Source organism: Miscanthus floridulus, chromosome 8 (assembly GCF_019320115.1).
Source record: "Miscanthus floridulus cultivar M001 chromosome 8, ASM1932011v1, whole genome shotgun sequence".
NCBI classification, from domain to species: Eukaryota; Viridiplantae; Streptophyta; class Magnoliopsida; order Poales; family Poaceae; genus Miscanthus; species Miscanthus floridulus.
This window is the reverse complement of record NC_089587.1, coordinates 129266938-129292606: the sequence shown is the minus strand read 5'-3', so window position 1 is coordinate 129292606 and position 25669 is coordinate 129266938. Positions and strand designations below refer to the sequence as shown.

General features: G+C 42.3%; 2 protein-coding genes and 1 long non-coding RNA gene across 11 annotated transcripts; 2 read left to right on the top strand and 1 right to left on the bottom strand.

Moving 5' to 3' along the window:
* Positions 1–7977: 7977 nt before the first annotated feature.
* On the bottom strand, positions 7978–14639 carry LOC136473542 (uncharacterized). Of its 2 annotated transcripts, XR_010762665.1 has the most exons (7): positions 14354–14639; positions 13874–13914; positions 12805–13212; positions 12641–12717; positions 12450–12545; positions 12173–12358; positions 7978–11290 (listed from the first exon to the last, which is right to left on the bottom strand). It is a non-coding gene; the product is annotated as an uncharacterized lncRNA (long non-coding RNA). The 2 variants fall into 2 exon arrangements; XR_010762666.1 differs by lacking the exon at positions 13874–13914.
* A 632-nt stretch (positions 14640–15271) lies between these two features.
* LOC136473541 (uncharacterized) lies at positions 15272–18657 on the top strand. 8 transcript variants are annotated; one of them, XR_010762664.1, is made up of 8 exons: positions 15272–15609; positions 15723–16153; positions 16798–16884; positions 16969–17034; positions 17102–17242; positions 17482–17596; positions 17699–17918; positions 18333–18446. XR_010762664.1 is itself a non-coding variant. In XM_066471188.1 (8 exons), exons 1-8 carry the CDS (start codon positions 15387–15389, stop codon positions 18430–18432), a joined length of 915 nt encoding a protein of 304 aa, XP_066327285.1. In that variant the 5' UTR covers positions 15272–15386; the 3' UTR covers positions 18433–18657. The 8 variants fall into 8 exon arrangements, 3 of the variants coding, with proteins under 3 accessions (XP_066327285.1, XP_066327283.1, XP_066327284.1); XR_010762662.1 differs by having other exon boundaries at positions 17102–17596; positions 17699–17802; positions 17884–17918; positions 18333–18433; XM_066471188.1 differs by lacking the exon at positions 17482–17596 and having other exon boundaries at positions 15723–15843; positions 16012–16153; positions 17884–17918; positions 18333–18657.
* Positions 18658–19204: 547 nt separating this feature from the next.
* LOC136469896 (uncharacterized) lies at positions 19205–25317 on the top strand. Its single transcript, XM_066467918.1, has 4 exons — positions 19205–19334; positions 22422–22838; positions 22938–23002; positions 24796–25317. The coding sequence occupies exons 1-4, from the start codon at positions 19205–19207 to the stop codon at positions 25054–25056; spliced, it is 873 nt and encodes a 290-aa protein (XP_066324015.1). The 3' UTR covers positions 25057–25317.
* Positions 25318–25669: the final 352 nt, after the last annotated feature.

The window sequence follows — 25669 nt, the reverse complement described above, 5'->3', positions numbered from 1 at the left end:
TCAGGAATCAAGTCCATATCTATTTTGAGGCGGCCGCAATGACTGAATTACAACTGAGAGTTTGTCTATCCAAAGGTGCTGCATCACCTTAGTTTGGTCCAATGGGCCGTGTATCAAGTTGGGTCCATTAGGGATGCATCTTAGGGTTGGAGAATGACCCCAACACCCCCCTAATCATCCTTCCACCTTCATATACTCCTTAGCCGCCACCAAGAATAGTCGGGTTTTGTTTAGATCAAGTTTAGCTCTCGCTACTTGCTTGTAAGCGCGCGTGTTGGATCAGCCGCCCGTCTTCTTGTCTTCGGAACCCCACCTTAATTGAGACTGAGTTTGAAACTTTCATCTACATCTAGTAATCCAGTACTTGCTATACTTGTTCTTGCTAGTTCTTCGATTGCTTGCTGGACGAGTGCCCTAGTGGCCGGGTGATGCGCTCCACAAGATCGCGGCAGCCATTGGAGGTGGTGTATCAGTTGCTAAGGCGTAGCTTGGAAGGCTGTAGTCGGGCCGTGAACGTCATCTCCACCCATCAATCGAGTTATCCCACACCTCTCATCGAAAGATCGGGAACAAACCCTAGCGGGTTCATATCAGTTGGTATCTGAATTGATGTTAAAACTGCATGAAACAACTAAAGAAAACGTAGAGCGTATGAATGTTAAATATAAGTTTGCTGGTGATAAAGGTAGAAAGGAACTAATATTTGAACCTAGAGATTTAGTTTGGTTGCACTTGAGAAAGGATAGGTTTCCTGATTTCAGAAAGTCTAAATTGATGCCTAGGGCTGATGGACCATTTAAAGTGTTAGAGAAAATTAATGATAATGCATATAAACTCGATCTTCCTGTAGAATTTGGGGTTAGTCCCACATTTAACATTGCATATTTGAAGCCATATTTGGGAGAAGAAGATGAGCTTGAGTCGAGGAAGCCTCAAATGCAAGAAGGGCAGGATGATGAGGACATCAACACCAATGATACATCCACGCCAACACGAGTACTAGTTTCTGGTCCTATTACTCGCGCCCGTGCTTGTCACATTAATCATCAAGTAAGTTCACTCTTGAGTTCCTTTCCATCATATTTAGACCATGGAGATGTGTGCACTCTTGTTTTGGTTAGGAACCAGGGAGAGGACCGAAAAGGGACAAGGATTCACGGAGGTTGAATTCGGACTCTAGGACAGCTCCAACTTGTGATGGTCACCACGGTCGCATACGGACTTGGATTGGGGCGTTCAAGTACTTCATGGAATCCTTATGAAGTCTGTTTTCATATGGATCTAGAATCAAGTGCATATCTATTTTGAGGTGGCTGCAATGACTGAATTACGACTGAGAGTTTGTCTGTCCAAAGGTGCTACATCACCTTAGTTTGGTCCAATGGGCCGTGTATCAAGTTGGGTCCATTAGGGACACGTCTTAGGGTTGGAGAATGACCCCAACACCCCCCTGGTCGTCCTTCCACCTTCATATACTCCTTAGCCGCCACCAAGAATAGTCGGGTTTTGTTTAGATCAAGTTTAGCTCTCGCTACTTGCTTGTAAGCGCGCGTGCTGGATCAGCCGCCCGTCTTCTTGTCTTCGGAACCCCACCTTAATTGAGACCGAGTTTGAAACTTTCATCTACATCTAGTAATTCAGTACTTGCTATACTTGTTCTTGCTAGTTCTTTGATTGCTTGCAGGACGAGTGCCCTAGTGGCCGGGTGACGCGCTCCACAAGATCGTGGCAGCCATTGGAGGTGGTGTATCGGTTGCTAAGGCGCAACTTGGAAGGCTGTAGTCGGGCCGTGAACATCGTCTCCACCTATCAATCGAGTTATCCCACACCTCTCATTGAAAGATTAGGAACAAACCCTAGCGGGTTCATATCACCTCGTACTAAGGACGATCTCACTATCATTAAGTTACTTTTGTTGCATTAAGATTACATACTCTACTTCTTACACTTAGCTACACTACGCTTCTAGTTACCTCTGTTTGTGTGGTCAATCTTTTTATCTTTTCTTTTACGTTCTTCATTCACCAACCCCGTGTTGCTAAACCTACCTACCTAGTCTACCTAGCTACACTCCCTGACACGCCGAACCGCCGTCCTTTGGGAAAATATAAATTTGATACTTGGTACTCACCGAGTGAAGTGCTACACGATAGTTCTGTGCGCTTGCAGAATCCCCTTTCCTATATACACACATACGAACCATCAACAAGCATTTCTAGCGCTGTTGTCGGGGAAGGCAACTGGTGCATGTTAGTTATCCATCTTAGCAACTCTTCTTTTCCTTTTTCATTTTCTTTTTAGTTACCTTCTTTTCTTCCTAGCACGATCATGGCCAATAAGACCATCCATGAGTTTTCTACCCCCTCAGTTGCTAATGTAGCCACTGGCCCTGATGTCATTAATGCGGACACTCACTTTGATCTTAAGCCCGCATTGATCATGATGGTGCAAGCTAGTCATTTCTGTGGTAAAGCCCACAAAGTTGCTAATGCGCATCTCCAACACTTTTTGGAGATTTGTAGCACCTTTACCATTAAGGGAGTGACCCAAGAGGCCATATGTCTCTGTCTTTTCCCCTTCTCCTTATTGGGAAAAGCAAAACAATGGTTCTACTCGAATCGCAGCGCTATTGATACATGGGAAAAGTGTTCCAATGCTTTCCTAGTTAAGTTCTTCCCGATGCGTAAGACCAATGCTCTTCGCAACAAAATCTCTAGCTTTTAATAGCAAGCCAATGAGTCAATTTCTAAAGCCTAGGAACATATGCAAAAGTATGTCATCACATGCCCACACCATGATATGGAAGACTCGCTTTTGATCCAGAACTTCTACCATGGCTTAGTTCCATTGGATAGGAGCCATTTGGATGCTGCCATTGGAGGAGCATTCTTTTCGCTTAATGTCACAGATGCTAAGGCATTGACCGAGAAGATGGTTTCCAACCAAGGATTGAGTGATGAATGACTATAGCCCCACAGATGAGGTATGCATTCTCTTAAAGAATCTAACATGCTTGCAGCCAAGGTAGATCTGCTCGCAAAAAGACTAGAAAATTGTGAGAAAATGAGTACCCAAGAAACTATACAAGCCATGGACACCCACATGACTTGTGAAGTTTGTGGAGAGACCGAACATTCAGGCAATTTCTGCCCAGAGAACCATGAAGACCTCAACTTTATCAATAATGACAATAGTTTTCATCCTCAAAATCAAGGATGGAATCAGCGCTCCAACAACCAAGGTAATAATTACAATAATTATTCGCAACGTCTGAGTAATCAAGGTAATGGTTATCCTTTCCTTAAGGATCTTGTCTATAGTCAAGATAGAATGATTGATGGTATAAATAAGAAACTCCATGCTAATGATAAGATGTTGGAAAACATAAATACTAAATTGGATGCTTTCTCTTCCGCTATAAAGAATCAACTTAGCTTTAATAAGATGCTAGAAATCCAATTAGCACAATTAGCAGCTGCTATCCCATCTTATGAGAAAGGAAGAATTCCTAGCAAGCCTAAAGAATTCATGGAGATCGCCAACCTTGCCACATCAAGGTATGATTTTGGTTTAGATGGTTGGGTGTTCCTATTAAGAAAGGTGATCCTAGAAGTCATGTTATTACTTGCTCTATTGGTCCTCATACTTTTGAAAATGCAATTTGTGATCTTGGATCTAGTGTGAACATAATGTCTAAGGAAACTTATGAAAACTTGTTTTACACTAAATTAGCTCCAACTTATGTCTATTTGCAACTAGCTGATCAGTTAGTCTGCCATGTAGAAGGTATAGCCACTAACCATTTGGTCGGAATTAGAGGTGCTTATGTTCCAGCTGATTTTGTGATATTAGACATGCTAAATGATAGAGATGCACCCCTCATCCTTGGTCATCCTTTTCTCAATACTGCTAATGCTTGTATATATGTGGCATCTGGATGCATTCAATTCCACTTAGATGGAAGGAAAGAAACCTTTGCTTTTGCCTCTAGAAAACCTATCTTTTATGAGAAACATGAAAGAAAGAAGCAACCAAAGAAGAGAAGAACTAGAAAGCCAAAGCCAATTGAGAAGGAAGAGCCTCACAAGAATAAGCCAAAGCCACGAGGGACATGGTGCAAGAAGAAAGAAGCATCATCTACATCATCGTCGCTCAATCCTATGAGTACCCCTGAAGAAAACAAGGAGGAAGAATTCCCATACAAGGAAGAAGAACCCCCATGTAAGGATGCACAACCATGAGTCAGTACTAGAAGGTACGCTTTTACTGCATTTCTACCGCATTTAGTATAGGTTGCATTTGCATATTTCCCTTTCCAACTTTGCATTACATGTTAGGTTATTATATGCATTGCATGTTTACATTTTCAATAAAGGTACTCATGAAGTACTAGCACTTAGAATAAATTCATAGTAATAGAATCTAAAAAACCCAATAAAATAAATCTCATAATAGTTAGGCTTAGTAAAAAAATTATCATAGTAGCAATAAATGAAGAAAGATTCAAGGAGAGCCGCCTGAGAAGAAGATTTTGATTTCCGCAAAAGGCAAGCTTGGGGGAGAACCTCCCCGCTCAGGTATGATGACATTCACATCTACTCTTTTACCTACATTAATTCTATGTATCAAAAAAGAAAAAGAAAAAATATATAAAAATTATAATAATATAAATATGATAATAACAATAAAATGAATGATGATATAGAGATACAGTAATGATAGCATAATTGAAAACAATAGAATATGTAAGACAACTATGCTATTATAATCAATGTAGAGAAGAATCATTAAAACTGCCTTAATCACTCTTGCTTTGAAATTGATGTTTACACACCTTTTGGAAATGATGAATAATTGCTCTGTGATACTTTGCAAAAGCTTGCTATACAACCCTTTACTTCTCAAGTTTTGAGCATGTAAAATTAGAGTTCATCTTAAGTTGACTGCTTTTGTGGGTTGCGAATGCTAGAACCAAGTATTGGCTTTTTGTGAGATATGTTATAGCAAAGATTAGAGTAAATCTTTTTAACCTGTCTAAGGAATGGCTGAGATAACCTGGAGTTTTGTTCTTACAAAAAGATAAAAAAACTTGCTAGAAGTTCCTCGATGGTGAAAATTTCCTACCAGAGCCAAATATATATGCTTTCCCAATATGATAAGCCTACACAAAAAACTACTTGTTTGTTTTGAGCTTTGTCAAGCCTTATTGATCTGAGTAGAGAAGCTTGACTTATCCTTTGATCAAGATCATGTACACTCCATGTAGATAGATATGCTACTTCTACACTGGGCTACCGAGAAAAATAAGAGAGAGAAAGAAGAGCAAAAAGCTCTATAGTTCAAAAAAATAGAGAAGAGAGAAAGAATAAGGTAGCCATGCCCTCTCAAAAAGGAAGCTAGAGGAAGGGAAGTTCTCAAAGGAGTACCACTTCCACCAAATACCACACACTTGCACATCTTGATCATTTTGTATGACTTGTTGCTCCTGTGATCCAAGCGTCTAACTTAGCAATAAATTCAATTCAAGTAAGCCTCGCTTTTTATTCCCTACCTATGAACTCCACATAAGCCTCTACAAATTTTTGACCCTATTGCACCGGCAAATTTTTGATGTAATAGGGCCAAAATTGATGCCATAGCTAGGTACCGCATCAATTTTGTGTTTGATGCGAGCCGATGCAATAGCTCTAGATGCAATAGCCTTGTCGCATCGGTTTGCTAGGACCGATGCGAGACTTTGCTATTGCATCAGCCATCCGCTGTCTCTTGCATCAAAATTGTTTTGATGCGAGGTCGCTATTGCATCGGCCAAAGATGTCTCTTGCATCAAGATAGAGAGATGCAAAAAGGTTATTGCATCAAAATCATGTAGATGTAATACATCTAATTAATTTGATGCAATAAGAATTTCAATTACAACGGCTAACATTCGGTGCAATAGACCATACTGCATCAACATTAGGTTCGGTGCAATAAAACCTATTGCATCAATATTAGGTTTGGTGTAATACAACCTATTGCATCAACATTAGGTTCGATGCAATTCAAACTATAGCATCGATATAAGGTTTGATGCAATACAAACTATTGCATCGACATTAGGTTCGCTGCTATTTTATATTGCATCCATTTTTATTTGCTGAATAATGAAGATTAGTGGCACATAAATTTACAAAATTACAAAATCAAATAGCACAAAAGGGCAATGATATTAATAACTTTGATCTTCCACATTCAGTAACGTTTACAATAAGAAAATTAAAAAGAAGCCTGATAGTTCAAAAACTAAATAATTAAACTAAGGACTCTTAACACACAAAAATGAAAGGTTCGTTGTCATTGCAGATTTCTTGATTAAGTTCATCCTTCCAAAGAGTCTGAGCAATCTTCTCAAGATTCAAGGTTCGTCTTCCTGCTCAATAGAAACAGTGATAATTGCATATGCATTAGTAATTAAAAATATTAACGGTGAAAGGGTAGTTTATGCAGATCAATAGCAGCTCTATAAAAGTGAAACAACACTGCACACAAAAACATAGTTGTATGAATTGGTTAAACCATTACTTAGGAAGGCATAGAAGTAGTATAGCACTTTAGAGTATAGAACTACAAATCACTAAAGCATAAGTACTTGTGCAACTGAACCAAGAATTTTGAAACAAAACAAAACTAGGAAGATGTAAAGAGCTCAAAGTGCTAAGAAAAAAAGTAAGTGTTCATTTAGATTTCTAATAAATCCAGCATGCATCTAAGCTCCAGTAGTCTCCTTAGTGGAAAGAAAACAACTACAGAATGATGATGAGCAAAAAAAGGCAAGTTTCTATAACTATTCTTTTTTTGTGCAGCTGTCATCTTCCTCAGATGTATCATCTTACAAAAAAGGGAATTTTATTAAAAAACAAAAATCAAATTCACAGGTAGCTAGACGAACAAATAAAACATATCATCATCACACAAGCAAGAGGATACAGAGGGTCGGCTCTGTTTTTCTCAGACATTCTTGACTTAGATGAGCTACCACTGCAAGCACACTAGCCATGTACTACTAGTGATGGGTTAACTCTCATTAGTTTAATTCATGGCTAGCCAAATCTGGACTGAACTATTTATTCATGTGATGCACATACATACAAGAAGGAGCGAGGGCTGGAACTGTAGCTTGCTGATCGATGAAATTTACTAATGGAAAACTGCACCTATGCTCTCTAATACTCACATTAACCTAGGTAACAGAGATAAGCAGAGACACATAATATGCTATGCACAATTGTGCCATCTTCAATAGCTCAAGGCTGATTTTAGACAAGTGTTCAAAGGGGCACATTTTAGATTGAAAACTACACCTATATGCTATCTGATCAAAAGTGTGACCTAAAAAATACTAATGTGTGAGCACAAATGGCATAATAGTCTCACCATAAATAATTTCATTTAAGAGCACAAATCAGAATCTTGCAACTAACAAGCACTTTCCCCGGTATTATATCCCTATCCATGTGAGATGTGTGCATTATGCAACATCTTTTTTTAAAAAAAATAGCAACTTTTTATCTCCTAGAATAATCAGTGGTGGGATTCATTGCTTTATTCAGTGAGTTTTCTGAGTTACCACAAGTAAAAGTGACCAAGACTAGCAGCCATTAAAACTGAGCACAAACTACTACTACTAAAATGAGTTCTTTTACCAGGTAACACAGCAAGAAACCATCAATGGTAGATTTGATGTAGACAAGGCCCGATCTTTGGATAGGTATGATAGCGTCGATTGGTGTAGACTCGACGTTCACGATCTAGGCTTCGAACCAAGACTGATTTGGACCCCCGCAACCGTTACACCACTGCTCCATTGGTTATCAACCATGCGAACGCGATTGACCTCGCCGAGAAGGCTTTCCTACAAGCGAATCGAGAACACAAGCAAGAACGGGATGAACGCAATCTAAAATTGTAAATAAATATGAGGCTTAAGAAAACAAGAAGTTCAAGTCTTTATTTGAAAGGACTAATAGTCACAGGCAAACAAGATCAAGAAACGGGGTCTTGGTTCCCAGCAAGTGGATTTGGCGGCACAGTTGCAGCAAAACGACGTCTGTTTCATGAGGAAATCAAGAACTAAACAAAACCTCAAACCCTAAAGAGAGCGACGGCTGCTAATTATAGAGCCCCAGATGTCACTCCCCCTTGATGTGCCCCCTAATAGGCTCTAAGATGATACACGGCCCAACGGACCAAAAGACGGTGTCGCAGCACCCTGGTAGATTATGGATGCTGACTTGTTTTGACGATTTCTGTTGATTTCGAAGGGCTTTTGACGTGAGACCACTTGCATTGGCTTCCTTATCTAATTAGCTTTCCATCCATATGTGGATCATCGAAAATAGAGTTCGGACGCACCCGTGTGACCAGTTTTATGACAGACTGGTCCTCGAACCCGAGATGGGCTCGAACTTGATTTGGGCCTCCACCTTGGTGACTCGAACCGGGTGAGCTTCGGGCCTCCTTCTCGGTTAGGACAACCTCGCTGATCTCCTCGGCCTCTATCTCTAAGCATGGTCGTATGTATGGAGCTCATGTCCTTATCATCCTCCCTTTCTTGATGAAAAGCCATCCTCGGCGTCGATTGTGCTTGAAACTGATCCTACACAACACAAAGGAGAACGGGGTTGCAAAGACAAAGGGAACTAAAATAATTGTGAGAAGGAACGTGACCATGTTTCGAAGTTTCTAGCGTGTCATCTCGCATAAAATTTTTAGCAAGCGTGTAGACTCCATGGTCCGAATGCACACGATGTATGTCAACACTATCCTGCAAAAGATTAGAACTAACCAAAGACAATGCAGGAATAGATGGTCTAGCAGACATAGGTAGCAACCAACAATGGACCCCTTCTTGGAAGTGAACTTGTTTCTTTGAGGAGCATGAGTAAATATTTGTATTATTATGGCTACCCTCTAAACGATCATAATCTTGTACAACAAAAGAAGAATTCATATTACTACGAACGTATACTCGATGTATCATATATTGTCCTTTGTTGTTATATTTACCAATAACATAATATGTGTGTTTAGAAAACCAAGGCAAATCAACATATTTAAAAAGACTCTCCTCCAAACAATCTAGGTTACACAAAACATCAAATTCAATGTAACCCAAAGTATGTAAAGAAAACAACAGTTTGAGCTCATCAGTTTTAGTAGCAATATGAATCACATGTTTATTTTCAGCACCAGTGGTTGGTTCCAAAACATGTAAAACTGAAGCATCATCAACCAATTCATCTTTATCACAAGGAACATCAAGCAAATTATCATAGGACAAAGATAAATCAAGAGAGGGTTCCACTAACAATTGCTCAATGATAGCATGGTTTGTAGAAAAATTTAGTACAGTAAAACAATTCTCACCTTCCGTGAGTGTAGCACTATGGGCATTACCTGTGTTCTCAGCAGGAGTAATTGGTGCATTGTGAAGTGATGGTTCTGAATTTGCATATGAGGTTGTGAGCTCCTCATTTTCTTCCATGTCATCCTCTCGCTTATGTACATTATCCTACAGAAGATTAGTCATAGCAAGAGGAATAACAATAGACTATTTCTCTAAATAGTGCACCTCAGCATATGAAGTCAAAACATGAGGTGGATTAACAAAGGTTTCTCGCATAAGGAGTTTCATATCATTCCAAGTTTGAGGTTTATCAGAAGGATCTAAAGACTCCCACCAACATAAAGCGGAATGTCGTAAAACACTAGCTGTATTTTTTACCTTCCTCCTTGGACAAATAAAGCGAGTAGGAAATATATTATCTATGGCAATTTCCCACCCCATGTACGAATCAGCACCTATACCATCATAAGTCGGTGGATACGAACAACCTGTCATTGTTAGAATCAAACAAGAAAACACACAAGTATGTATTTTCCTATCAGCTACTATAGGATGTGGTCAAGGAGTAAAGTCACACACTCTCAAGCGTCTTACCACGGTCTTACAAGTGTTCTTACCAAAGCAACAGGCGGTGCAATCGGTCGGTGACTATGATACCATTGTAGCTTGAGTGTAATAGTTGCAAGACGAACCTATACTTGGTTAGAAGAAAGTGGAGCTTGGACAAGCACAATATAGTAGCAAGGAATAGAAATATTTGCAACTAAATAGCTAAGCTGAATAAGTATCTCGAGTACTTGTCTTAGTTGTTGGCCTACTCACGTTCCAAGTACCAGATGTATCAAGTGATATGAACAGCAAGAATATGATTAGGAACAAGGCAGAAATCAGCACACGCAAACACAGCTCAAATGGCGCTCTCTATGTGCTCCTCTAGATATTGTTCCACTTTTACCCCTCTCTTTTTTCTCTATTTTTTGGTTGTCGTTGTTTTTTGGATTCTTTGACTTTTTCTTTTTCTTTTTTTAATATTTTCCACTTGGGAGCACAAAAGAAGTAATCATAGAAAATATGAGCTTAAACAAGTGAAAGGTGTGGCCTGTAGAAAATTCAGAAGACGTGCTCAAAATTGATAAAAAACTTATGACCACGAAAAGAGGATATTGTGACCAGTTTTTGGTCAAAATAAAATTTTCCGAACCCAGCAAGTCTGGGGACGGATGGATCCAAAAATTTTTCTGATTGATTTTGATATATGGAACGTCGAAATCTGAGTGCGTATGCAAAAACTAGACCAGTTTTAAGAATTAACTCTGAATTAGAGGACAAAACAGAAATAATGAGCGCAAAAGTTGTTGCGGCAGCTATGGATAGATGCAAACAGTGAAGACAAGTGTAACAAATTAGATGGCGTGCATTAGGGTTTGATGGATACAAAAAAACACAGCAAGACTTGAAGGTATTCACGGATTATGATGAAAAACAAAGGGAAAAACACAAACTGTACTAAAAACGATCTAAAACCAGCAACCAGAACTTGCCCTAGGACACGAACTCAACAACGCGAAACAGAGATGAAATTGCATGGCACAACAAGGCTATAGGACATGGAATATGTGGCGGTGTATTTTTTTGGCTTTTTGTGGACTATAGGTAATGCAAAAACAGTAATAATCTAAAGAAGAAAATAAAGTTATACCTAACGGACAACAAGGTCTCTGATACCACTTGATGTAGACAAGGCCTGATCTTCCGATAGGTATGATAGCATCGATTGGTGGACACTCGACGTTCATGATCTAAGCTTTGAACCAAGACTGATTCGGACCCTGCAACCGTTACACCACTGCTTCGTTGGTTATCAACCACGCGAACACGATTGACCTCGCTGAGAAGGCTTTCCTGCAAGCAAAACGAGAACACAAGCAAGAACAGGATGAACGCAATCTGAAATTGCAAATAAATATGAGGCTTAAGAAAACAAGAAGGAGTTCAAGTCTTTATTCGAAAGGACTAATAGCCATAGGCGATCAAGATCAAGAACCGGGGTCCTGGTTCACAGCAAGCGGCCTTGGCGGCACAGTTGCAGCAAAATGACGTCTGTTTCATGAGGAAATCAAGAACTAAACAAAACCTCAAACCCTAAAGAGAGCGACGGCTGCTAATTATAGAGCCCTAGATGTCACTCGCCCTAGACACGCCCCCTAATGGGCCCAAACACGATACACGGTCCAACAGACCAAAAGACAGTGTCGCAACACCCGGGCAGATTCTGGACACTGACTTGTTTCGATGATTCCCGTTGATTCCGAAGGGTTTTTGATGTAAGACCACTTGCATTGGCTTCCTTATCTAATTAGCTTTCCATCCATATATGGATCGTCGAAAATGGAGCCCGTACGCGCCCGTGTGACTAGTTTTATGACAGACTGGTCCTGAAACCCGAGATAGGCTCGAACTTGATTTGGGCCTCCACCTTGGTGACTCAAACCGGATAAGCTTCGGACCTCCTTCTCGGTTAGGACAACCTTGCTGATCTCCTCGGCCTCTATCTCCAAGCATGGTCGTATGTATAGAGCTCCTGTCCTTATCAAGACTAATCTAAACAAGGAATTCTATGACTACTTATTAAACAAGCTACTTCCCCTGCAACTTTAATTATGTACCAGATCACTCAAAATCCGCTCACACATGGCAGGGATGAAAAATAGGATTGAGACGTTCCATTGCATGTTACTTGATTATATTTCTATAAGAGATAAATGTTATATTTCCAGCTCATACCTTTCTGCCTTTCTTTCTCAAATCTCACTTTTTAGCTGCAGCATTTCTCAGTGTCTGTGATGAAATAAATTTCCCTGGCGCATTATTCTCTTTGTCATTTGAGAAAAGAGATCTGTTGGCAGTTCTGCGAGTGAAGCGACCAGATTGAATTGTGTTTTGTGTTCTCAATACACTTTCTGTTAGAGTCTGCAAAATCCAGGAGATTTGAATGAACAATCACCTCTAAGCAATTATAAGAATCTATGCAACTGCAGGTGATATTTTTCAAATATATTACATGTTGCACATGTTCTCCTCCTTGGCTGCGAGTGGGAACAACAGTAGGTTCATCAAAAGCTTTATTATTTGTGGCCATTGCAGTTTCCATCCCAGCCTGCATATTTGAAAAAAAAAATATGAACAATTACCTCTAGATTAAATGTAGGTATCCATTGCATTGCAGTTGTCATTTGTCAAAAAAAATATTACCTGTGCTAAATGTGCATCTTCATGTTCACTAAGCAGATTAGTAGTGAATTGTGCAGGTTCACAGGTGGGTGGAGCGTCTTTGTATTGGCGTTATAAGGTGAAACATTAGCACTCAAATATTGTTTAAATCCATGATGTTTTTAACAATTAAGAAGTTGTATTACCTGTGCTGGTGCTTGTTTGTGTTGTGCCAGTAGTGAAAAAAACTCTTGTCTTAGTTCTCCTCTAATCTTGTTACTTGTATTCTCCAGTTGTTGTCCCAGGTGCTGAATTTTTTTCTTGTCGCTCTCCCTCTCAGCAGCTTGAATGGTAAGCTGTTCTTTTAACTTCACCTCAGCTTGCGTCTCATTTTTTTTGTTGGGCTGCTGCTGCTAATGCAGCTGCACGAGCCTGCTCTTCAATTATTCCATTCATCAGTTGCCTTCGGGTCAGATACTTCGCCATGTATCCATGTCCAGGACCTTTGTTGCTCCTGCATGCAATGGTTTCCTCGTAGGTTTCCTGAAGAATGTGGCTTTCTTCTATTTTTGAACTGCCTCAATTCTATCAAAGATTTTGGCGCAGGTTTTATCCTAAATTTATTAAGAACATAATTAGTGTTTTTAACTTTAGTTGTTCATAAATTATAGGAACTTTGATACATCTAATGGATGATTAAAGCAGTAACCAAGTGCTTCATGCTCTGAAATTAAAATCATGTCTGTCTTGCAGGCTACCTGAATATATATATATATATATATATATATATATATATAGAGAGAGAGAGAGAGAGAGAGAGAGAGTATATTCAGTAGCCAGCTACAAAATAAATTTACGATAATATCAATACGTATTTACGATAGTTGGGTTACTACAACACATGGGGATATTTATCATAACCTCATAGTAAACCACTTAGTAAGGAGTTACTATAATCTCGTAAATTAACATAGTAATTATCGTAACTCAAAGTGGCTACAGAATAAGTTATTTTGTAGCCAGTTACAAGGTAGTAGTTCTCTCTCTCTCTCTCTCTCTCTCTCTCTCTATATATATATATATATATATATATATATATATATATATATATATATATATATATATATATATATATATATACACACATAATTGCTAATAGGAAACAATATGTAATTGTTAATTAACCCTACAGGGTGGTGCCACTGGTAGAATATTCACTAAATGATGATATAAAGAGATAATAAATTTGTTCAATAAGACAATGTGCAGTAGTACCATGACACGTGCCGAACTAATCCAGTCCACACACAAACTTGCTGTAAACGAAAGGGTTAACAAACACACAATCAGTCCACATGCAAAAACTATCTATATTTATGACTCAAATAATGATATTTTGCATCTAGTGAAATTTAAAACTGCTTTACTCCTAGAAAAAAGAATCCAGCATCGATATACCAGGACAAGAAAACACATGAGCTATACATACGAGATTTATTTCCCCTTAAGAAGAAATTGCAAAAATAAACTGACAAACGACACAGGAGAAGAGCACGAGCACACGAAAGGAAAATCACAGGAAACACAGCACTGCACCAATCAGCTCATCATTTTGGATCCAAAAAAACAATTTGCATGCCCATGGTAAGATGCCAGTTCCATCGATTGGTCATGCTTATGCAGGCAACCGAGCTTTCATGCAGAGATTCATAACTCGGTAGGGTTATTAGCAAACTAGGCCCATCGACTTCGTACCTGGTAAGTCACCGTCTTCATTCTGGCTTTCTTCTTGTCCACAAGGAGGTGTGTCCTCCGTTGGGTCGACCTCTTCATCGGCTTCACGGGAACGCCGCCGTCTGGACAGTCTCCTGCTGGATGACTGAGTATCGGGCGACCTCCTGGACGGAGGAGACGACAATCTCCTAGTAGACGTCCTCCTTATAATTAGCGGAGGAGATGCCGATCTACTGAAGGTAGTAGACGGCGACGTCCTTGATGCAGGTTTCTCCATTGCCTCGGAGTGGAGAAGATCCGATCGGAGGAGACAAAGACGTGGGCGACGGCTCGTCTCTCCCAGGCCTGTGATTTTGGAATTTATATAAACCGCCTTTTAGGGGAGGGAATTAGCGGGCCCGATTTGATTTTTCGTGGGGGTAGGTGCGCGGGGGCGGGGTCCAAATTTTTTGAGCAGCGTCGTGGTGTCCCTGGTCTATACATGTCCAACGGGCCGGCCCGATCCGGCACGGCAACAGGCCGGCACGGTCCGATGGGGGTCAGGCCGACAAGGTAAGACGTGCCCTGTGGGCCGTGCCGCCATGGGCTTCGTGCCTGGCCGACCGTCCAGGCACGGCCTGCTGGGCCTTTTTGGTGCTGGGCCCACTACGTGAAAAACGGTTTTTAGGAACAGGATAATTTTTTTTAGGGGCGGCTGGTGATGGAGCCGCCACTACAGTGACGTGTTCGGGATCCACGAGACCAGCCGCTCCTACAAATGAAACAACAGGGGCGGCTGGTGGTACGAGCCACCCCTACAAATGGATAGGATTTGTAGGGGCGGCTCAATCACCAGCCGCCCTCGGTGTTTCTATCTGTAGCGGCGGCTGGTGATTGAACCGCCCCTAGAAATACCCCACGTACGGTCCAACCGTCCGAAACATCTATTGCCTCCTCTCTCTCTCTCAGTCTCGACTCCCTCTCTCTCTCTCTCACTCGCTCTCCCTCTCCTCCGACTCTCTTCGAGCCCCTCCGTCTCTCCCCCACGCCGCCCCTCCCTCTCCCCCACGCGGTGATGGGACCTCCCTCTCCAGCGGAGGCGCACGGCGTCGCACCCCCCCTCTTCTCCGCGCGGCGGCACTCGGCGGTGCACCCTAGGGTGGCGGGGGTTCTGCTGGGTGGGACGAGGAGTCCGTCCTCGCCGCGATGGTCGTCGAGGACACCCCCATCTGCGAGTCCCGTCGCAAGAGGCGGGCCTCCACCTCCTCCACCGGCGGCAGCGCCGGATCCAGCACTAGGTACGGCGGCCGACCCGCCTAATTCTTTTCCTGCTCGGGTTCTCGCCGGTACGGCGGCGCAATAGCCCTGCTTTTACACCAGTCTGCTGTTTTTCTTCGTTTCCCCCGTTCAGCTCGCCTATACGTTCGATTTGGTCGTTTTCTGCATCAACGGGGCCAAGCGACCATCGGCGCGGCCGCCCTACTCCCAGCTGCCCAGGTCCCTTCGTCGACGACGAGCGCCCACCACAGCAGGTACTCTTTCCCCCCTCTCTCCCCTTCCTTCTCTGCAAAACTGAGCACGCGGCCCCGAACCCTATCCGGATCTGATCTAATCACAAGTCTAAGTGTATGCATGTGGCTTCGGGGGGGGGGGTGTTTTTTCACAAATTATTGGGTCCGTTCCTGCCTCTTGCATTCTAGGATGGCGACGCTGGGGAATCTGAAGATCAAGACGTCGATGTGCAAGAGGATCGTGAAGGAGCTGCGCTCGTACGAGAAGGAGGCGGCCAAGACTGCCGACATGAAGGAGAAGGGCGCCGATCCCTACGATCTGAAACAGCAGGTGCTGACAAGTCCCTCTGATTCTCAGAGCATTCTTCTTCTACTACTATTTTTGTTCCTCTTGACGCAGTTATTGACCCCACCCTGCCCTAGTGGTTGCAAAGCAACCTAAGATTATATTAGTATGTTGTGTTGCTGAAGGTTTACATTACAATACCTGCCACTGGTTGTGATCTGATATGCTTACAATTCTTATAATACTATTGCTCGCTGGTCTTTCAGTCTGCATCTAGTTAGGTAATACTTCCGGATTGCTCTGCGGTAATTGGTGGTTCAGTTTAGCCTTGGAAAAAATAGTATGGTTCATGGGTCTGAAGTTTCTGCCTTCCCATACATTGAGAGGAGACGCGTTAATGGATTGTCACTGAAAATTATATTCTGGTAAGAATTACATCCTTGAGGCTATAAGGATAGGAGTAATTGGTTGTTGATCATCGCATTGTTGTTTTCATTGTCCTAGGCTCCTAGCATTAAACTGATCTCTCATTTCTCAGATGCACTGCATTTGTCAGGCCACATGAAGCCACTGAAGTGGTTTTCTCCTCTTCATGTAACAGAGATTGTGAAAAGTCATTGTTGAAATTGTCTGCTGTTCTGATCTCAGAACTCACAAGTCTGTCTGAAACTTGAACTTCACCTCTGCAGGAGAATGTTTTAGCTGAGTCAAGGATGATGGTCTCAGACTGGCACAAGCAACTTGAAACTGCACTGGCTGACTTGAAAGCAACACTGGTAAGACATAAAAATTATGTGTCCGTATCCTTAAATATTGTGCATTATTTTCTTCGTCCTTTTCAAGGATTGTATCAATTGCAGGCTGAACTGAAGGAGCCAAATGAGCAAGGTGCTGAGATTGGAGAAGCTGAGAGTACAATCACAGAGGTTGAAGCAGTTGTCAAGCCAACAGAAGATTAGACTTAAAACTCTCATATTGCTGAACTGTTAGCAGGCATCGGAAGTGAAGGCCGCCAAGGAGGAAGAGAAGGTTGTCCTTGTGGGCAACAAGGAGGCGTCAGGATCTGGCGAGAAGGCAGCGGCCACCGGTAACATGCCGTGTATCGATCGCCTCCGGGAGGAGCTCTCTTGTGCGGTAAGGGTGCTTCTTTTCTTTTCTATGATATGATGTTACATCTGTGATTGCATACTAGATGGTATTGGGGATTGATTTGGGAGTTGCTTATTGTCCTAATATTGGGAGGGATCCAATTGTTTATAGGGTCGTAAAAAACCCCTTTTATGATTTTTTTAAAAGTGACATTCCTTTTTTACATGTAAATTTAACAGTCATTTCGTTTACGTTTTGATTTGCTTGGTTGTATCGGATTGGAGTTGGAGTGTTGGACTATAGTAGATTAGTATGAGGGGGAGGTGGTTCTTGCTGAGCAGGCTGACAAGACTGGGGAAAGCAGCCCTTCCGTGGATGACAAGGCCACAGAACATCAATGTGAGATTTTTTTTGTTATTGACTTTTGTACATGCGTGAATCTCTTTGTACAATTCAAGAATTACTATATTTGGCTTTACACTTAAATTGATTTATTTTCAGGGGAGCTGATTGATAATTTTCTTACCATCAACTTCACACCCTTTAAGGCTGAAACTCTAAGAAATGATTCATGGAATGAACAGCAAGCTATGACGAATACTGTTGTGTGTATAACATCAATAAACTGTTGTAGTTGTTATTAGGTACATTAATGTTAACTAGTTCAAATTTATCTTTGTTCACAGGATTATCTTGCTCAATTTGACAACACTTCTGAAAAGTATGTTTTTTCTACCTGTTTTTCTCAACGTGCTTTATTGTTGTGTGTGTGTACAACATTCCTAGTTTGGATTTCAGCAACCATGGGAATCTTGTATGAATGGTACTGTGCAGAAAATGTCCGTCAGTAGGGCTATAAATGATATGCTAGTTGAAGCTATAGTTTCTTTTCTGATCTGTTGATTGTTGCTGTTAACCAAGCGCAATAACTTTCTTGAACTTCGACTATTTGATGGTTTTTCTGTCATTGTGTATTGGACTGTTGGCTTAGCATGTACTTGAATGACCAATATATGCCTTACTGTGATTTTGAATGTGCTCAACGTGCTGAATCATCATAGATGTGCACTCCTGAGCACATTGTATGTGTTATCTAAATTCTAACGCTACCACATTGGTCCTCCTATGCTTGCAGCTCTGATCTGGAGCTAGCTATAGCACTTCAACAGCAAGAGTTTGAGCGGCAACCACAAAGGTTTCAAGCTCCACCACCACAGCAGCAGCAACAACAGTAAGTATAGGAGCCAGGGATTACATATGTCCCTGCGAAGTCTTAATTATAACATCAAAGTTTATATTGTGTGTTCACTTGTTCTGTAAATTTATTTGTGTGTTCACTTGTTCTGTAATCCATGAATATCACCAAAGTTTATATTGTGATACTTCCTGGAATATCATACCAACTGTATGCCAAGCACTATGATATCAAAAAGGAAAATCATCCATGTATCTCAGTATCATTTTCATGTCTTTCATGTCTTTGTGAAAGTGCTAAGATGAATAATTGTATGCTAAGTAGCCCTTCCGTCGAATTTGAATTATAAATTTAATTTTTTTGACGGAAAAATGATTTGTAGGGGCAGTTGGTACTGTAGCTGCCCCTACAAATCAATATGTAGGGGCGGCTAGTGTTCCCAGACCGCCCCTATAAATTGATTTGTAGGGGCGGCTACAGTACCAACCGCCCCTACAAATCAATTTATAGGGGCGGTCTGGGAACTGCCCCTACAAATGCATGATTTGTAGCCACCCTTTCATAGGGGCGGATGGCAAAACCGCCCCTACAAACGGTTACCAGCCGCCCCTAAAAACGTTTTTTCTATGTAGTGGCTGGCCTGAGAAGCACGGCTAATCCAGTGTGCCGGGTCGGCCCAAGGCCCACTACACCGACAGAGAGAGAGGGGGAGGCTAGGGAGCCAGGCTACCATCGTTGCTTCGGAAGGCCATGGACGACGCGACCTCTACATCCGCGGAGGATGAGCGATGAGGAGGCTAGATCCGTAGAGGATGAGCGATGAGGAGGCCGGATCCACGGAGAACGAGGCCGGATCCACGCAGAGGAGGCATGTGGAGGAGCAGCACCGCGTGGCGGTGAGGAGGAGGTGGCCACCGTCGGCGGAGGCGGGTTGGAGTGGAGGTGGGATTCGGCGAACCACGGGGGAGCAGGAGCTCGAGGTGTCGGTGGCCAACGGGGCGGAGCTCTAGGACGTCGCGCTCGCACCCAAGGCGTGGCCTCGTGGAGGGACGGGAGGAGACGAGCCCGAGGCAGGTCGTGGATGGCCGTCGTGGCGTTCTACAGCTTGTGCGTGAGGAGGAGGCGGGCGGCTGTAGGGCGGAGAAGCAGGTGAACGGCGGGGAAGGAGAAGGCCGCATCCACGCCATGTGCGGAGTCGTGTTGCGTCCGCGCGTGTGCGGTGTGGGGAACGGGAGGTGGCGGCGGTGAGGGGGAGCCGGAGGGGAAGGCCGGAAGGGGTTAGGGTTCAGCCGGGGGTGGGAGTGTGTTGCGGTTGCGCGGGCCGTGGGGCGGCGGGGCCATATGAGGAGGGGGAGGAAGGGACGCTGGGCCGGCCACGCTGTGCTGCGCTAGGCCGCGGGGAGGGGAGGAGGAGTGAGGAGGGGGAGGGGGGAGGCTGGGCCGGCTGACGCAGGGCGGGCCATGCCGTGCCAGCGCACGGGCCTGAGCAGCGGCCCAGGCATGGCCTGCTCCCTCGGACTGGGCCAGCCCGGGCCCGCATGTCACCGGGCTGTGCCGTGCTCGTGTCGGGCTAAAAAAGCCGGCTTCGTGCCATGCCGTCGTGCCTCGGGCTGCATGGCCAGCTATACCCTGGTCCGGGCTGGCTCATAATAAATAAATAAATAAATGGAAAAAGAAAAGGCTTGGGAATGGGCGCTGGAAGTAGAGAAAAAAAGACGTGAGGAGTAAATAAACAAAGAAATGGTTCCGGATGATAAATAACTAAAGAGAAAATATAGAGAAGTTGGCATAAGTATTAATTAAAATCAGCTTAAACTTGTAGAATAAATAATAATAAATCACATAAGTATTAATTAAATAAAGTTAAATTAAATTTATTAATTTCTATAAGTTAGGTCAACATGATGGCCCTGTTCGCTGGTCTTATAATATGTATTTTTTAGCTTATTTTTTCAGCCGGAACAGTATTTTTCTCTCACAACAAATCATCTGAAAACAATGTTTCAGCTTGTTTTTTTAACGAAGCGAACAGGGCGATATTGGTGATCAAGATCCTGAGTCACACAAGTATTAAAAAAAGTTAAATCGGTTTTGTAAGGTTACTATAAACTTGATCCACACGACATGACGTGGCAGTCTTGACAGACGATGTACCTATTGGACAAGATGTAGCACCCAATGGGATACGACACGCGTAGCAAGTTGATGATCATGGTCGATCCGTCGGTGGCATATGACATGGCACTTGATAGGACGAGACTACATATCAAGTTGTTGGTCATGACATGGCATGCTCAATACGACACCAATACATGTACTTACTAGTTAGTGAGACAGGCAATTACGTGCCACTCGATGGAAATGACAAATAGTTACTAGTTGGACACAAAGACTCAGTGGCATATGACATGGCACTCGGTGGCATATTCCATGGCACTCGATAGGACGAGACTACATATCAAATTGTTGGTCATGACGTGGCACGCTTAGTACGACACCACGACATGTAGATACTCCCTCCGTCCCAGAAAGAAAGTCGTTGTGGGATGCGTGTAGGTCAAACTTTCTCAACTTTGACTATGTTTGTAAGAAAATACATGCAATATTTATATCTCCAAATAAGTTTATTATGAAAGTATATTCAATGATCTATCTAATGATACTAATTATGTATTATAAATATTAATACTCTTTTATATATAATTGGTCAAAGTTAAAAAATTGACTTCTTGAAAGGTGAGAATGACTTCTATTTTGGAACAGAGAGAGTACTAGCTAGTTAGACATAGGAAATGGCATGCCACTCGATGGAATATGACAAATAGTTACTAGTTGGAGGACACGATAAGGCACTCAGTGGCATATGACGTGGCACTTAGTGGCATATGACATGCACTCAATAGGTCAAGACTATGTCGCACTCAGTATCACACCACGAGTCCACGACATGTACCTACATGACGCACAAATACTAGTTGGACACGCAATAGCCTTGACACACGGTGGTTTGATGTCCTTGCAGCAACTAGGAGCAAATCTAGAGATCACTAAAAAGGTTATAAACAAAAAATTGTTAAAAAATAGAACTTAAAAAGTTGGCACTTGTAAAAGGTTATAATATGTCGCACTCAGTATCACACCACGAGTCCACGACATGTACCTACATGACGCACAAATACTAGTTGGACACGCAATAGCCTTGACACACGGTGGTTTGATGTCCTTGCAGCAACTAGGAGCAAATCTAGAGATCACTAAAAAGGTTATAAACAAAAAATTGTTAAAAAATAGAACTTAAAAAGTTGGCACTTGTAAAAGGTTATAAAGAAAAAAATGTAAAACTATAGAACTAAAAAAGTCACTCGTGAAAGGCTATGGACTCACGAGGATCAACCCCCATAAGGGCATGGCTGATTAAGTGTGAGTCATCGGCTGAGAAAGTAAGATTTATAAGTCAAATAAGCTTAAATGAACATGATGTATGTTATAAGAGTTTCAACATGAACAACTCTCTTGAGCTTTTAAGTTGTGCTTTCCTTCTCTCAATAGGTGAGGTGGTACTAATATACAAGCGTTGGACAACAGCCAACACGAACATGTTAATGGGCCGGTCCACTTCGTTTCCTCAAAACCTTTCTAGCCCCCAGCGACCGCTCCCTTCTCCAGTGCCAGGTAGGAATCAAACTCAAGAGCTCAAAACTATAGAACCGCTATGTCATGTATTTAGTGTGAAGAGAATAAAATAAAAAAAATGCAAAAGGAAAAAATAGAAAAAGGAATTTCCACGTGACATCTGAACAAATTCATCTTATGACTTTGATTATATTGTCTCTATATAGAAACTTTGAAATGTGGACAGCCACCTTCAGCCGCCGCCAGCCAAAAAACGGGTAGCTAGCCAAAATCTCAAACAAATCGGCAGCTGGCCACAGAAGCCCACCCGTAAGCGCAGCGATTGTGTTCACGAGCCCCCCATGATTGTTTTGAATTTTGATGTTTTCATTCCCTAGTGTTGGTGCATGAGTTGAGATCCTACATCTTACAGCTTGTACCGGAAGCTTGAGGCAATTAAAAAAAATCTATCGGCGCCTAGCCCTCTAAATCTGTTCCCCAATTTCGCCCCCAAATCCCGCCGCCACTCATCGGCCACAGCTACCTCTCCACCACCATCCCATCGTCCACGAGCGCACGACGGCACGACCCCTTCGCCACCACACGACGGCACGATCCCTTCGCCACCGCACGACATCGGCGGCGTCTCGGAAGATGCGAGGGCCCGCCGCCACCGTCGCTGCTGCAAGGACCCCTCCGCTGCCCGGTCGCTGTTGCAAGGATCCCATCGCCACCCCAGCCCGGCCGGTGCCCTCGGCGGGAAGGTGGCCAGCACGCAGCATGTGGAGCAGGTCGAGGATGATGCATGGCGCGCGGAGGAGGCCGGCTGCGGAGGTCCTGCATTCACGGCCCTCAGCCCTCGCAACTCTCTCCCTCGCACAAGCAAAAGACCTCTCTAATCAGCGAGGATCTAACACTGGTATTCACTGGCAGTGCTGCAGTTCATGCTCCCCCACCGTGCCGCAAGCCTGCATGTACCTGGCCGGACCTTGATTCAGGTATGCTCTCCTCCCTTCTCTTTTGCATATGTTTTTCCATGTGAATGCAGATCAGCAAAGGGATTTAAGTAAATATTTATCGTGACATGATTTTTGTGAATGGGAGTTTTGCTGTACAGATCAGATTGCAGACCTTCATAATATTCCTGCATTTTCCATGCCCACAAGGTGTTTGCTAAAATGCTAGGGCTCTGTATAAGAATAAAATTGTACCATTTTTTTTCTATTCCAGACAATAATATTTAATGGATCCATTTTCTATTCCATGCAATAATATTCAATGGAATCAATGGATCGAGATGTTTACTATACTGTAGTATTCAACTGAACCATGAAACTGATAGGTAGTATTTTGCAGCTAATCCATGTTTCAATATTACTCTATAATCACCATTGTAACTGCTAGCATGACAATAATAATAATACATGTACTGCTCTCTTTAAAATATTGATACTGAAAGAATATAGAAGATCAGGTTTGTGTAGATGTGCAGATAAGCAAATGTTTTGTTTCCTCCATAGAGTAGCTCCTTCTCCATATATATTTTCTTCTTTGCCCATGACAGAATCTGACTACTTGAGCTCATCAATTTTGTTATTATGTGTATAACATTCAGATAGATTATCACTTTATGCACCACAGGAAAGTGTCTTTGACAGTAAAACCGATAAATTGCAGGAACAGGAGCAGCAGAGCTGCAGCTTGTCCATCTCTTAGCCTTGAGGGAGTAGCATACATCAAGCACCAAATGAGAGTGCTGATCGATACTTCAGATCTTGTTTAGTTATTTTCTCTGCATTGCATTATTTTAGCTTTGAACTTTAAGTATATGCTTTGCTGCTTCTTTGTGCAATCATTTTTTTAGCCTGGTTAGTTGCCTTCTATTTTTACCTGCTCAATGCTTTGTAATAGCAAATTCTGTAGTCAGCCCAAAATACTACTGAGTACATTCCCTTTTGCTCTGCCTATTTTGGTATTGACCTCTGTTTAAAATTCAAAATGAGAGTAGCTTATAATCTCACGTTCTCCTTTTCAAAATCCTTCACAGATGGTTTATAAGCTTTAACATCTTTGTTTATTTTGTGTCCTTGTAGCTACTTCTATGCGATATTATCCATTAACAAATCTAAAAAATATAGGCATTACTAGTTTATAGACATGGCTTATATAATTCTTCAGCTCTGAGTATGTCAAAATATATAAAAACATATAGGGTACTGAGTTATTAAACTTACAAAGTGGAATGTGGTGTAAATATAGTCAGGGATCCCTAAAGTTGTGTCATCTTCCAACAAGAGCCTACAGTTAAATTGTTCAGATAGTACTTCAAATTTTTTCACAAGCTTGGCAATATTGATTATTAAGTGTACCTGTCTATGTAGTACTTGTATTACATTATAATCCCTGTATCTCTACTATGATGTGTCTTAAATACAAAAAGTTGCCATAGTCAGGAACTATTCTTATAAAACAGGGGACTCCACTTCTGAATGGTAGATTGATTAAATGTCTTTTAGGCATGATGGTCCTATCTACAGGTAGGCAAGCAGATTGTTTCAGTTATGTATTCATGGTTGATTCATAGCAGAGCTTCATCTGCCTCTTCTCATTTTCAGTTGTTTCAGTTATGTATTCATGGTCCTATCGACAAATTGTGTATCGCCCTTGCAAAGCTTCTCATCTGCCTCTTGCATTTTCAATTATTTTTTACCCAATGACTGATGAAATTCTTAGTAATTAGTATCTGTGCCTTAGTGATATCTTCAGTCATAACCATATTTTTTTATTAAAGGTTTCTGATGACAGTAACGAGGAAGACGATTCTTCATCGAATGCCTTCTACACTGATTCCTGTGACTTACTTTCGGACTTCGATGAACATGATGATCCTGTCAACATGGACCTGCTGAAAGCGACAGTTGAGGCAGCTAAGGCCGATGCCAAAAAAGCCAACATGCACTATGCGGAGAAGTCAGACCGTAAAGTTGATGAGTCGTTTGATAGGCTCTACTGTGACATCAGGGACGGCGTGCTGGCACCACTAAAGAAGTAGAAGCTGAAGAACACGAAGAGGGCTGCTCGCAAGAAGTGAATTGCAAGTCTGACCTGGTGGTCATCTTTTGTAGTGGCTGATCGTCACTTGAATAAACCACTATTATGTATATGTATGCGCTGTGGTTGTATGAACTAATGGATGCACTCGATGCGCTAGTGGTTGTAAGAACTAATGAAAGCACTGTATGTGCTAGTGTTTGGTAGTTTGTAAGACCTAATGGAACCACTATGTATATATGCTATTGCCTGCTAGTTGTCATGACTTGGTGTCAATTTCGAGTCTGGTTTTTGCTTCCCTTCAAGATGTCGAACAATTTCTTGCTCTTAGCTGCAATTAAGCTGGTTGAAGTATTCCAATTGCTCTTAGCTGCAATTAAGCTGGGGTATCTGGAAAAGTGCCTTGGATCCACGAGCCCACTGTCATACACTTGGAGGGGGCCAAACCGACCTCCAAACCGCCTTCCTGACCACGGCAACTGACTTACCTGCATGCAACCGCCATCCAAAGGCCATCCATCGCCGTTGGCTGGTGAGGCGGTGCAATGGACGGTCGGTCAACCGTGGCCAAAGTCGGCCGATGCCCCACCACCTCTCCACTGCCTCATCATCGC